Source organism: Equus quagga, chromosome 10 (genome assembly GCF_021613505.1).
Source record: "Equus quagga isolate Etosha38 chromosome 10, UCLA_HA_Equagga_1.0, whole genome shotgun sequence".
In the NCBI taxonomy this organism is placed as follows: domain Eukaryota; kingdom Metazoa; phylum Chordata; class Mammalia; order Perissodactyla; family Equidae; genus Equus; species Equus quagga.
Window position 1 is genome coordinate 38,318,835 of NC_060276.1, and position 15,499 is coordinate 38,334,333.

Genomic DNA, 15,499 nt, shown 5'->3' on the forward strand with positions numbered 1-15,499 from the left:
ATTATTTCAGGGACAGGGAGGAGAGCACGAAGGAAGCAAACAGGCTCAGAGAGCACTTAGCCCAGTAAGGATGGAATACAGCGTATGTAGAAGCATGTAAGGAGAAATAAATTAAGAAAGGTACATTCAGGGCTTAATATAGAATGCCAGAGTGCGGTGTTTATATTTTATGCTGTATATAATGGGATTTGAAATACCATTACAAAAGTTGCCCAATCAAATATTCCTTCATTTAGCATATACAAACATAGTGTGTATACAAATGCGCGCACACACACACACACACACACATAGAAACCCACACATGTGCTCCAATACAAAATAGCATTCATAGACAATGCACTAGGAAAATAAAGCTCAGCCTACCTGATGGAAACGTCCTGATAGTAGAACAATTTTCCCCACCGGATATTTAACATTCTTATCAACTACCCTTTCTCCCTCAAACTACTTTTACACAACAACACTTTATATTCAAACTGGGAGTATGAAAGTCCCAGCATACTGAATCAACAATATTAGTGTAAATGTGTATATAACCTAGTGGTTTACTTCCAAGTGATTTACTTTTGTTATATTCTATTTTAAAACAGAGCAGTGGACTTTAGGTCTAGCTTTTTCATTCAACTAGCTTTGTAGCCTTGGGCAAACTGTCTAAAGTTTCTAGGGCTCAGTTTCCTCATCTGTAAAATAAGGAGAATGAACAACATAATCTCAAAGGGGCTCTCCATATTTAAATGTTATAATTCTTACAGTACCTGTTTAAAGCTGTCACGGCTTCAGCATCATCTTTACATACTAGCAGTTTGTCTAAATTATAGTCAAGTATTGCCAATCCCAGCTGTAAAATGGCCTTTATTCCATCATAGAAGAAACAGTCCACCACATTCACCGCACTTTCAATAGGTAGCACACTAATAAAAAGTGTGAGGAACCATGAGAGAGAAACTGAGGAAAAGAATGTCATATCAGTCATGTATTCTGTCAGCTGGGGAAGGTGATCCCTGATAAGTTCTTCAAAGACTGCCTGATCCACCAAGGCACCTGGAAAACATAAAAAGAAGTTTAAAAATGAACTCCTTTCAAAGGGACATGTTTCCAATACCTTCCCGCTTCTATTAGTATGCTGATATATCTCATTTCCCTTACTTAAATTATGAACTTCTTCAGTACCTTTTCTATATGTCACACATTTATCTGCTAGCAGTGTCATGCATCAAGAAGCACTTGAGAAACTCAATTCAAATTCATTTGAACAGTTACTTATTGAATCTTTATTATGTGCAGAAACCTGTAATAGGTGCTATGAGAGATATACTAATTAATGAAATGGTCTTGTGTTAAAAGAGCTTAATATCTAGTAGAACTTAAGATAAATACACAAGTAACTATAACAAAAGGCAATACAATCAATGAGCTAGCTATGATACTGAAGGCTTATGAGGGTACAAAGGAGAGACCACCTATGGTTTTAAGGTAGGGGATCACAAATCTATAAATATTTGATGGCTGAAGGAAATATCATACAATTAAGAAACTAAGAACTTGATCCTTCTTTTGAATCTTGCAAATACCTATACAATTCATATAAAGGTGAAGACTTAAAGCTCATTAAAATCTCTCTCTCATCAAGAAACTTAAAAATTTTTCAGTAGCTCTAGATGTTTCATATCACCATTGTTTTAGCAATACAGAGATAATAAACTTAAAATTTCTATTTTATTAAGAAATAGACCAGGTGCTTTATTTTTTAAAAAAGCAACATATGAAACAGTCTTTCCAATCATAGATTCAGTACAAAAAGCTCTTCTCTTGAGCATGTCAATGAATGTGACATTTTGATATTGCTTGCATTTTGTATATTTCAAAACCTAATTAATGTTTTTCCACTTGATAGGTAATTGGATAGACAAGAGACATATAAATTGTTTAGAAAAGAAACATTTGTTTGTATATGTCTATGTGTGTTTTTTTACCAATGATTCGACGATTAAAATAATCAGGTAACATTCGTTCACATACAGCAACCAGAAGCCAAAAAGCTTCTTCCTCTTTTGCATACAGAAGCAACACTGAAGTCAAAATGTTCATTGCCTAAAATTCAAAAGAAAAGAAAAAAATAAATGTTGTTTTGGTAATAATTACATTTCTTCTTCAAACAGTAATTTTCAGTAATAACAACTAGGAAAGTACTCATAGTGCAAACATGAGAACTCTGAGCCAGTCCAAAGCAAAACAAGGTGAAGTCAGGCTAACACTTGCTGATCAGTTATTTCATACAGCAAATTCAAGGAAAATGAAGCAGTAACATCATAAATATAGAAAATAATAAGTAAAACTTCTCTAATTTACACTAATTTCAACAAGTGAAAAATCTTAATTATCACAAATCTGGCAAAAAAGACATAATTTTCAAGGATGTACTCAAATTGAAGAAACAAACTTCACCTGTATTTTCAACTGTCTACAGAAGAACACCCCTAAGATGTCAATCATCCTCAATTGTGTCCAAAACTAAACAGCTTCTTTCCCCTATTAAATAGGATTCTCTTCTTTGCTACCCTAATTTTTGATCAGGCTAGAAATCCTTTGTCTGCCACATCCAATTTGTCTTCATCTCCTCTCCATTCCCACTACCACCCTAACTTTCTCCTTCTTCTAACCTATCCTGAGTACAAATGTCAGATCACTACTTTTATACACCATTTGGCCATAGCCCTTATTATAAAGGTAACAAATACAGAATTTGGAAATAATGGATGTGTGTGAAGAAAAATCTCCTGTACCCTACCTACCCAGAGACTACCACTGTTAACAAGCTGATGTATTTTTTTGTGGGTTTTTTTCTCCCTTCCCTTTTCCCCTTCAAAAATTTGGACCAAATTGTACATTAAAGTTTTTTTTTTGGTTTTTTTTTCTTAAGATTTTATTTTTTTCCTTTTTCTCCCCAAAGACGCCCGGTACATAGTTGTATATTCTTAGTTGTGGGTTCTTCTAGTTGTGGCATGTGGGATGCTGCCTCAGCATGGTTTGCCGAGCAGTGCCATGTCTGCACCCAGGATTCGAACCAACGAAACACTGGGCCACCTGCAGCAGAGCACGCGAACTTAACCACTCAACCACGGAGCCAGCCCCTACATTCAAGTTTTATTTTTTCACTTAGTATCATATTTTACATTTCCAATGCCATTAAATATTTCTTCTAAAAAGAGTATTTTTAATGACTGTAAAATAATCTAATAAGTTGAACATACTACAAATTATTTAACCTATTTAACCATTCTACTATTATTGGACATCTAGGTCGAGTCCAATTTTTCACTATTATATATAACACTGCAGTGAATATTTTTGTATATAAATCTTTATCGAGGTGTTTTACTATTTTCTCAGGATACACAGAAATGAAATTATTTGGTCAAAGGATATTATTTTTAAATGACTTAATATTATTGCCAAATGGTATTTCAGAAAGATTGTACCAATTTATATTTCTGACTAATAGTATTTGGAGGTTTATTTTACTGCTTCTTTGTCAATACTAAGAATTGGAATAATTATAATTGTCTTTGCTGATTTGTTACAGAAAATGGCATCTGATGGTTTTAATTTGAATTTCTTTGAGGTTGAACTTTCTTTTTTTAGGCTTTATTATCAATTTGTGTTGTTTGTTTTGTGACTAATCTTTTCATGTCCGTTGTTCATTTTTGTATTTTAATACTTTTCTTATAAATTTGTATATTAAGAATGTCAATTCTTTGTGAGATCTGGCACAATGTTTGACCTCAAGCTCAATTTTTACTCCATCACATTCCTGTTCAAGAAGCCATAATGGGAGGGGGTGTCAGTGAAAATGGGAGAGAAAGCCCCTCTGAAAATGCTCTCCTTTATAAAAGCAACAAGAACACTGGCAAAAAATTGTCAGAATCAATTTTTCAAACTCTGAAAATTAACCAAAAGCTTATAGCAACTCAGGAAGCATTTATTTAATAAAATGGCTGAATCTCAGTAAAAAAGTGAGCTCTGTGGCATTTTAAATTGCCCTATCCCCATCCCCACTCCTCAGCTTTATAAACAGTTGCCTTAAAAACTAACACTCAGCAATCATGGTTGAAGACCAGCACCAGGCAGCCACCAGAGGGAACAGAATGGGCTTGTAGCTCCTTCAAAGGCCCATTTTCAGAAAATTGTCATTATTTGACCTATCTGTTGGTTCCCTGGAAGACCCCACTTACAAGGCTGTCTTTATTTGACCCGACACAGAGCTCACTCAAGGCAAACAGCCTTCTCCCCAGAGTGTTCCTTGAAAACACTCAGAGGCAGTTGTTGAACATGTGGTTGCCTGAGGCAGTGAATAACAGCTGGGCCAAACAATAGGTTAATAAAGGGCTAAAATGAAAAGCTGGGGAATGAATTATACAAAGGGGACTTTGAAAAGCTCTGACATATTCCTGGGAATCTAGAAGGCCATGTGCATGATATGGCTTTATGCATACCAGAGCTGTATGTATGCTCAGGAAAGAACAGAAAATGCCCTAAGCTCTCACCTCTGGCTAATCTTGAGGCTCTGCTCAAGCAGGAAGTGGTAGAGAATAGAAAAACATGGGGAAAAATCAACAAAATCAAAAGTTGGTTCTTTGAAAAGATAAAAAAGATTTAAGAAAACTGAAACACCTTTTGGTAGCCTAACCAAAAAGACAACAAACAGAGAAAGAGGGGGAGAGAGAGAGAGAGCTCAAATTATTAAAATCAGGAAATAGAGAATATTACTACCAACCTTAACAGAAATAAAAAGCATTATAAGGGAATATGATGAACAACTGTATGCTAACAAATTAGATAACCTAGATAAATGGGACAAATTCCAAAAAAAAATAACTATGGAGACCAACTCAAGAAGAAATAGAAAAATCTGACTAGACCTATAACAAGTAAAGAGATTGAATTAGTAATGACAAAACTTCCCACAAAGAAAACTCTAGGAACAGATGGCTTCACTAGCAAATTCTACCAAATATTTAAAGAAGAATTAATACCAATCCTTCATAAACTCTTCAAAAAATAGGAGAGGAGGAAACACTAACCAGCTCATTCTATGAGGCTCTGATAACAAAACCAGATAAAGACATCACAAGAAGACTATGTGTCAATATATTTTATGAATATAAATGCAAAAATCCTAAACAAAATACTAGCAAACTGAATCCAGTAATATATAAAAAAAAATTAGCTGGCCTGGTGGCGCGGTGGTTAAGTTCACACATTCTGCTTCCGTGGCCTGGGGTTCGCCAGTTTGGATCCCAAGCAGTGTTGGCATGCCATGTTATGGTAGGTGTTCCACATATAAAGTAGAGGAAGATGGGCATGGATGTTAGCTCAGGGCCGGTCTTTCTTAGCAAAAAGAGGAGGATTGGCAGCAGTTAGCTCAGGGCTAATCTTCCTCAAAAAAAAAAAAAATTACACACCAAGACACAGTGAGATTTATCCTGAGAATACAAGAGTGGTTCAACATTTGAAAATCAATCAACACAATACACAATATTAATAAAGGGAAAAAATCCCATGATTATGTCAATAGACACAGAAAAAGTGGGTGACAAAATCCAACACCTTTCATGACAAAAACACTCAACAAACTAGGAATATAAGGGAACTTCCTCAACCTGATGAAGAGAATCTACAACCCTCCACACCTAACCTCATACTTAATGATGCAAGACCAATTGCTTACCCCTTAGATAAATAACACGACAAGAACATGCATTTTCAGTATTGCTCTTCAACACTAAACTGAAGGTTCTAGCCATATCAATTAGGCAAGAAAAAGAAAAAAGGCATCTAGATTGGAATAGAAGAAGTAAAAACATCACTATTCAGATTCCATGACTTGTATATAGAAAGTCTTAGGGAATTCACAAAAAAATCTACTAGAACTAACAGGCTCAGCAAGGTTGCAGTATACAAGATTAATATATACAAAAATCAATTGTATTTCTATATATTGGCAATGAACAACCCAAAAATAAAATCAAGAAAACAATTCCATTAACTATCAAATAGAATATAATATCAAATAGAATAAAATATTCTAATATCTAATAATAGAATAAATAAAATATCAAACAAGATAAAGAATATCAAAATATCAAAAAGAATAAAATACTTAGAAATAAAATTAACAAAGGAAGAACCAAGCTTACACACTGGAAACTATAAAACAACCTTGAATGAAATTTAAAAAGAACCAAATAAATGGAAAAGAAAGACATCCTGCATTCATGGATTGCAAGACAATCTTGTTAATATACAGTATTCCCCAAGTTGATCTACAGATTCTATGCAATGACTATCAAAATCTCAGCTGGCTTTTTCTTTTTTTTTCAGAAATTGACAAGCTGATTCTAAAATTCATATGGAAATGCAAGGGACCCAAAAATAATCTTGGAAAAGAATAAAATTAAAGGATTCACATTTCCTGTACTCAGAACTTACTACATGACTATAGTAAAAAAGACAGAGTCGGGGCTGGCCCTGTGGCTGAGTGGTTAAGTTTGCGTGCTCTGCTTCAGCAGCGCAGGGTTTTGTGGGTTCGGATCCCGGGCATGGACATGGCACCGCTCATCAAGCCATGCTGAGGCAGCATCCCACATAGCACAACCAGAAGGACCTACAACTAGTATATATGACTATGTACTGGGGGGCTTTGGGGAGAAGAAGGAGAGGAAAAAAAAGAAGATTGACAACAGATGTTAGCTCAGGTGCCAATCTTTAAAAAAAGGGTATCTCTTAAAAACAAAAAACAACAGTGTGATACTGGCATAAGAACAGAAATATAAATTAATGGAATAGAATTGTGAGTCCAGAAACAGCCCCTGACATTTACGGTCAATTGATTTTCAACAAGGATGCCAAAGCAATTCAATGAGTGAAACAATGGTTTTTTCAACAAATGGCACTGGGACAACTGGTTATCTACAAGTAAAAGAATGAAGCTGGACCCCTTCCATAGAGTATACACAAAAATTAACAGGAAATGGCTGAGAGGCCTAAATTTAAGCATTAAAACTATGAAACTCTTAAAAGACAATATAGGAGTAAATCTTTTTGACCTTGGATTAAGCAATAGCTCCCTAGATATGACATCAAAAGCACACACAACAAAAGAAAAATAGATAAATTGGACTACATAAAAATTAAAACTATTATGCTTCAAAGAACATCATCAAGAAAGTGAAAAGACAACCCACATAATAGGAGAACAGTTTTGCAAATGTTATATATTATAAGGGATTTGTATCCAGAATATATAAAGAACCATTGCAACTCAACAATAACAAGATAAATAACCCAATTTTAAAAATGGGCAAAGAGGGGGGCTGGCCCCATGGCCTAGTGGTTAAGTCCAGTGTGCTCTACTTCAGTGGCCCAGGCTCAGTTCCCAGGCATGGATCTATACCACTCGTCAGTGGCCATGCTGTGGCAGTGACCCACATATAAAGAGGAGGAAGACTGGCACCGATGTTAACTCAGGGCTGATCTTCCTCAAGCAAAAAAAGAGGGAGATTTGCAACAGATGTCAGTTCAGGGCAAATCTTCCTCAGCAAAAAAAATAAAATAAAAAATAAATAAAAATGGGCAAAGAATTTGAATAGACATTTCTCCTAAGAAGATATACAAATGGCCAATAAACATATTAGGGAAATGCAAATCAAAACCACAATGAGATACCACTTCATATTCAGTAGGATGGCTATGTAGGGGATCAGAACCGGCCACCCCAACATATGTCTCTTTGGCTTATTGTTAAGAACAAAAGACTCCAAAACAAACTTTGACCTTCCCCCTCTAACTGCCTAAAAGAGTTTAAGATAAAAGGCCTGTGTCCAGGACAGGCCATCATCATAGATAACTCTGGGTTTCGGTAGATTGTGAGGATCCTTGCTAAGCCCATTTTTTTTTTATTAATGTTATGATAGATTACAACCTTGTGAGATTTCAGTTGTACATTATTGGTAGTCATGTTGTGGGTACACCACTTCCCCCTTTGTGCCCTCCCCCCCACCCCCCCTTTTCCCTGGTAACCACCGATCAGATCTCCTTGTCAATATATTAACTTCCACCTATGAGTGGAGTCATATAGAGTTCGTCTTTCTCTGACTGGGCTAAGCCCATTTTTATCAAAGTTTTATCTACCAAACATTTGCTTTTCCATTTCCATGTGAATTGCCTTCCTCCTCTTTGAAGTCTCAAACCATTACCCCTAACATCCTCCTTTGTATTTAGCTGAAGATGGTATTTAAGGGGACAGCCTCAGCCATTCTGGCTGAGTTCCTCAGTTTTCCTGGGTTTTTCCCATGTATACATGTTATAAAGCTTTGTTTGATTTTCTCCTCTTATTCTGTCTCATGTCAATTTAATTCATAGACCAGCCAGAAGGACCTAGAGGGCAGAGGAATTGTCTTCCTCCCATACAGTTAGGCAACTTGAACAGGATAAAAGTTAATTGGCTGGACACTGCTCACTCCTGGACTACTGCAGCTGAGAGATCCTGGACCCCTGACAAGACCCGGCAGGAGGTAAGACTTCTTACCACATTAGTCTCCTGGATCTCTGCCAGCTGGGTCCAATGGAAGCGAGAATGGTGAGTTTTGTTTCCTTTTCTAAATTTAGATTAGGAGGACAAAATACTGGTGAAGCTAGACTCAGTGACTCTAGGAAATCTGGTTTGAGTACTCATTGGTTAATTGACCCTTTTCCTCCCAGAGATGGTCACTATTTTTCCTTGTCTCTGTCTTCTGTGTCATTTGTCATAAAAGGAAAAACCATAAGGCAAGACAGAGGCATCTCTATAAGCCTGTTGTCTTTGCCAGTCCCGCATTAAATGTTGCAGTGGGTTATGAGTGTTTTTTTTTGTCTTGTTCTATGTCTTGAGAATGTGGCTTTGTGACCATTTTGGTCTCTGCCATCTGGAGGATGCACGTACTGGCATGCATCTTGCTGGCCAGTCGAATAGACTGGGGTTCCAAGACACTCTCTCCTTGTCCAGCTATGTCAGCTCTCAAGTGAGTTTGTCATAAGCGATCCCAACTGCTTTCATTAGGGGCCTTTGTCATTTCAACTTTCGTTGCTTCTTAGTACACTCTGCCTGTGCAATGAAGGCCTTTGCTTTCTTAGACTATTTTTGGGACCGAACTTTCTGGATCTGTTTTGGTGATGCCTCTTGCCTCCATGGTTAAGCTTATTGGTGTGAGTCACTGTTAAGATTCTACTCGTCAATATGGCCAGATATGGATCATTTAAATTGGAAAAACTTCTGGGGGCTGGCCCCATGGCCTACTGGTTAAGTTTGGTGCCTTCTGCTTCACCAGCCCAGGTTCATATACCAGGTGTGGACCTACATCACTTGTCAGTGGCCATTCTGTGGCAGTGACCCACATACAAAATAGCAGAAGATGGGCACAGATGTTAGCACAATGTAAATCTTCCTCAAGCAAAAAGAGGAAGATTGGCAACAGATGTTAGCTCAGGGCAAATATTCCTCAGAAAAATAAAATAAAAAAATTGGAACAACTTCTAAATTAGAAAAAAAACCTTTTTGATGGCTCTTGTCATAATTGTTTTATTGGTACCTATAACAAGGCCAAATTAAAAAAGGAAGTACAAAAAAATAATGACTAGCCTTAAGACCCTGACTTGGGCTACAATTGAACTGAGAAAATGTAAAAGTATAGATGTTGATAAGATTATAAAGGTTGGAATGCTTGAGTTAATTTTATATAAAGAGATTATATCAACTTTGCCTGAGTATGTTTTAAAATGTCTGACTGGGAATGCTTCCCTTATCCAAAATAATAAGACCATGACCCATTGATAAAGTCCTTATAAAAACTACAATTAGAGGTATAAGTGTTGATGAAATTTTGTAGAAAACCTGATATATTTACGGGCTTTAGGTAAAGTGATTGTATCTCTTTTTGGCTGATTATATTACAGATTGTATTGTGGGGACAGACATTGTGTCTCACTGGGGGACGTTTCCCCTGCCTGATTGTAAAACAGCATATAAATCTGCCCTTCAGACAATGTTAATTAAACATGCTTAAGGGAAGTTAATAGGGTTGCCTGATCACACACTGTATGAGGTAAAAACTAGAGGCTAATACCAGGTGCTAATAAAAAGGATAATATAAGACACCAATCCCCCCAAGGCAAATTGGTCTAGGGTTAAATTTTACAGTTAAAAGAAAAGGGAATCTTTGTTAAATGCTTTGTGCAGACTTTGTAAAGGTGCAATACGTCATCCTGAAGTTTTAGAACATAAAAATATTTAATGCACCTCAAGTCAATAAAATTCCCCTGATATAAAAAAAGCAATTGGAAAAATGTAGCTGGAAGGGTGGGTCAACCTCTTTTTGTCATTCAAACTGTAATCCAGTTCTTAGGGGAACTGGAAGCAATTGTCTTGCAAATCTCTGCAAGGCTGGAAGCATGGCTCTAGAAAGCAATTCAAAGTTCACTTGTCCTTTGGCAATCCCAAAGCCTCCTCTGTTCCCCTCAAAATGCTCCTAGGTATTAGCTGAGATAAAAGATTGAGACACGAGAAACTGATAATGCAAATATGCCCAAAAACACCATCTTGAAGAAAACTTTACTGCTTTCTCTGCCTTTATGATGCAGATTTTCTACTCCCATCTTCTCTAGGACCTGAGAACCATTCGCTGAGATGCAAATGTTTCTCAAAAACTAGTGAGTTTTATATTGCAACTGATTCATAACAAAAATTTAACTAAAGCTATAAGGTCTCTGTGTCTACCTGTGTGTTCACGTATGTCTATATGTATATGTTGTAAATGTGAGATATTTTTCTACCTCCAGATGGCATGGCCAAAATTAAGAGCTCTGTCTAGTTGGCTTAAAGTAAGCACTTACAGAAATTATTTCTAAATGTAAAAGAAACTATCCCAAATGTCTTTCAAGATAAGGTGATATGAAATAAGCCTTGGTGAATGAAAGCTTAAGTTTGTTGGTTTGACTAAAATAGACATGTCCTCATGCTTATCAGCATTGGATATGACGTAGACATGCAGCCTGGGTTCACTAGTGAAATAAACTCATGTTATCCCTGTTACAAATCTGTCAACAAAAATAGCTTAAAATGACAGCTAATTTTGACTAAAGTCTCATGAAGTTTTCGTGGGTTATCTAAAGATAACTGTTGGGAACAAATGATTTAGATGTAAGTGAAATAAGAGTTTATGGGTAAACTTTTAACAATAATTATAGTTTATGGCATGTATATATAAAATACTTCCAAAATCTCTTTAGTAAATTAAAACTTCGAAGTTTTGCTCAATTGAATTGAATGGTGGAAAATTCATACAATATCTGTTATTTCTAAATTAATTAAAATATTAGACATTAATTATTAAATATAAGTTTTCTACTCAGCTTCTTAGTACAAAAGAACTAAAAAGTGATTGGGTCTATTAGTAAACATCTCTTGTATTTATTGAAAGATTATACTATGAAGTAACATGTTTCTAGAAATTATGAAAAGTGTTTATAAATTTTACAAGCCACAGAATGCTAATGTAAAAGACAGTCTATGATTGCTTACTTCTTAGTTTTCACTAAAATTAAGGTCAGAAGGGTTAGAGATTTAAATTAATATATGTGATTAAAATTACTAAAAATTAATAAGGGAAATATCTTTGTATTGAAGGAAAGTAAAATATGTATTCAGTAAAGAAGGTATAAAAAATGGAAATATTTTTGTTTGTTTGGTTAAGAAAGATAAATTTGTCCTAAAGTACTAGAAGGGAAGAAAAAAGGCATGGGACAAATTCCGAATGTAAAAAAAAGTTATAGAAGGTTTGTAGAGGAGGAACTCCGAGGAAAGAGTTGTACATGGTCAACCTGGCTAAAAAAATTTTTTTTAAAGACTGGCACTGGAGCTAACATCTGTGGCCAATCTTCTTGTTTTTTTCCTTCTTTTTATTCCCAAAGACCCCCAGTACATAGTTGTATATTCTAGTTGTAGGTCCTTCTGGTTGTGCTATGTGGGGATGCAACCTCAACATGGCTTGATGAGCAGTGCCATGTCCATGCCCAGGATCCAAACTGGCAAAACCCTGGGCCGCTGAAGAGGAGCCTGTGAACTTAACCACTCAGCCACAGGGCTGGCCCCAAGTTGGCTAAAATTAAAATGAATTTAATTAAATAAATGACTTTTAATATCAAAAGTAAGCTAGTACAAAATTAGAATTTGGTTTTTTCCCTCTCCTAAAAGGATAATTTTCTTAAACTTTTAGTTTGCTCTGGATAAAGAGATTATAAAAGGCTTTTTCTTTGATTTTATGCTTTATCAAAATAAATTTCCTGTATTATCAGGTCTTTAATCAAAGGTACTAAGGTTTTTCTTACAGCTATTTAATCTACATTCAACTAAAAATCTTTAATTGTCACCGTGGTTAAATGGATAACTAAGCATTGTTTCATACAGACCTATGATATTTGTGGGTAAATGTTATTGATATAAGTGTTTAAAAAATTATATAACATTCCTAAAATTCTGCTCTGTCTTGGTTATCAGTCATAATTCTAGTTATTATCTTAAAGTATTGTATGTCATAAAAATAACCAAGTTTCTCTGTCAATTGTCATCTTTAAGTCTTTTGTCATTAACAGACAGTTATTGTTTTACTCTGATGCTTTTGCAAATATGTTTTCATCTTTGGAAAGATTCATTGAGAGGACTCTGACACTTCCTCTAGAATACAGGATTCCGATAAATTTTTAGATCATAAAACTGGGCAAAAAATTACAGAACTCTGAGAAACTGATAACTTCATAAAACTGCTATCAGAAGATCAGGATCAAGAGTTGATTACATGGGGATGAATAAACTGATGAGAATGATCTGAATTTTTATGACTTTTCTTTAAAATATTGATTTTTAATGTCTTGCTTTTCCAGATTAAAAAGAAAAGAAAACAAAAAACTTCTTTTTCCTCTTAAGCTAACTATAACTTGTAACAATTTGGTAAGTTGTACGTTTGTAAACAGAATTGAAACATTTATCTTTTTCTCCCTACCTGATCCCTCCAGAATTTAAAAACTCTTAGCAAGTAAATATTTTTATTTTCATGGCAATATAGTTATATACATAAGTTCAATAAGAATCTGTTCTCCTTATAACAGGACACAACTGAAATCTTCAGTTATACTACCAAAGATTTGACTGGAATGAAATATTTGAGAGAAACAGGCATAAACTCAGATATAACCAGACAGCTTTTGAAAAACAAAGATTGGACTTTATGAAATAAAGCCCCTTGGAAATATTGGCCTGGTAGCTTATTTACAGGGTTTCTATCCACCTTACCAGGTGAGTAAAGAAGGTCATTTCTCTGACAGGTGCAAGAAACCTCAGAATATTTTGGGAAACCTCAAGAGAAGAAAAAAATTCACCAAAATCTATAGGTATGACAGATGAATTCTGACAAGTCTTTGGTTTGGTTTTCTTGGCCTCAAGAGGCCTATAAAGTTCAATCTGATATTCCTTATGAAATGTTGCAACAAAACAGATTTAAAGCTTCCTATGTGATCAATTGCTATTCTTGTTGTACTTATGTAAATAATTGGGCCAAGTTTATTGAAACTAGACTAATTTTTCCAACCAATGAGTCTTAATTTAGCTATCTTTGGTAAAAATGAGGGTGATTTTAGAGAAAAAAAATATGTTTCAGTAAAAAATATAACACACAATTGTGGATATTAGATTCTAGTTCTCTTAATTGTCTTTGAGATTTTTGTTTTCTACTTGTAAAGTGGACTGGATCCTGAATTCTTCTAGTTTCCTGAAATATCTGACTACAAATCTCCAAACTAACGTTTTCAATTTTTTCCATCATTTTCATTTGAAATCACTGAGAACTAAAACCACCCTTGTTCCTAAAGCCCTGCAAAATAAAGCTGGATAACTTGATATAAACTTGAGATCACAAAAATAGTATGCCTGTTGCTATGTAAGCCACTCAAAAGGATACCTGAACACCAAGTGACACCATCAGAGACATTTCAAGCTGCAAAAGCTGCTTCAATCCTGACATTTAAAAATCTTGACAGACTGTTCCCAGGGCTCAGAATCTGGTTTATAGTTTTCTCCACGCATTAACCTTGTTTCCCTTTTTGTTTCCATAGAAATGCTTCTTGTTAAATACCTGATTGCTTACTTAAACAATATAGGCTTAACTTTGGGAGCCCACCTGCACCACCATCTCCTAAATGAATTTAACTGGACTGATCTACCAACTCAGCTTCTGGACTATGAAACTTCTTAAAGTTTCAAAGGTGGGATTGTGGGGGATCAGAATTGGCTACCCCAACATTTTGGCTTTATTATTTTTAAGGACAAAAGACTCTGAAACAAACTTTGACCTTCCCCAACAACTGCTTCAAAGAATTTAAGATAAAAGGCCTGGGGGCCGGTCCAGTGGCACAGCAGTTAAGTGCGCACATTCTGCTTCTTGGTGGCCCATGGTTTGCCAGTTCAGATCTTGGATGCGGACATGGCACTGATTGGCACACCATGCTGTGGTAGGCGCCCCACATATAAAGTAGAGGAAGATGGGCACAGATGTTAGCTCAGTGCCAGGTTGCCTCAGCAAAAAAGAGGAGGACTGGCAGTAGTTAGCTCAGGGTTAATCTTCCTCAAAAAAAAAAAAAGAAAAAGATAAAAGGCCTGTCCTCAGGACAGGCCATCATCATAGATGACTCTGGGTATTGGTAAATGGTGACAGTACTTGCTAAGCCCATTCTTATCTAAGTAATGTCTATTAATCATTTGCTTTTCCATTTCCTTGTGAATTGCCTTCCTCCCCTTTGAAGTCCCAAACCACTATGCTCAACATCCTTCTTTGTCATTAGCTGCAGATGGTATTTAAGTTGACAGCCTCAGCCATTCTGGCTGAGTTCCTCAGTTTTCCTGGGTTTCTCCCACATATACATGTTACAAAGCTTTGTTTGATTTTCTCCTGTTATTCTGTCTCATGTCAATTTAATTTCTAGACCAGCTAGGAGGACCTAGAGGGTAGGGGAATTGTCTTCTTCCCTTACAGATATAATCAAGAGAGACAATAAGAAGTGTAATCGAGGATTTGGAGAAATTAGAACCCTTATACATTGCTGGTGGGAATATAAAATGGTGCAGTCTCTTTGAAAAATATTTTGGCAGTGCCCCAAAATGTTAAACGTAGAGTTTCCATATAACTCAGCAATTCTACTTCTAGATATATATCCAAAAAATTAAAACCAATGTTTACACAAATAGCTGTACATGAATATCCACAGCAGCAATATTTGTAACAGACAAGACATGGAAACAACCCAAAAAACCCATCAACTGTTGAATAAACAAAATGTGATATATCCATACAATGGAATATTACTCAGCTCTAACAAGAAACGAAGTACTAACACATGCTACAACATGGACCTT

The 15,499-nt window shown here is 35.7% G+C and overlaps 1 protein-coding gene across 2 annotated transcripts in view; it reads right to left on the minus strand.

Annotated features, from left to right (window-relative positions):
• The window catches only part of TBC1D8B (TBC1 domain family member 8B), a 67,462-nt gene that overhangs the window by 15,591 nt on the left and 36,372 nt on the right, over positions 1-15,499 (minus strand). For both annotated transcript variants that reach the window (XM_046674096.1, XM_046674095.1), the window contains exons 11-12: positions 1,977-2,094; positions 759-1,044 (exon numbers count right to left, since the gene is read on the minus strand). In XM_046674096.1, coding sequence (XP_046530052.1) covers positions 759-1,044; positions 1,977-2,094 — 404 coding nt within the window. The remainder of the gene's footprint in view (positions 1-758; positions 1,045-1,976; positions 2,095-15,499) is intronic.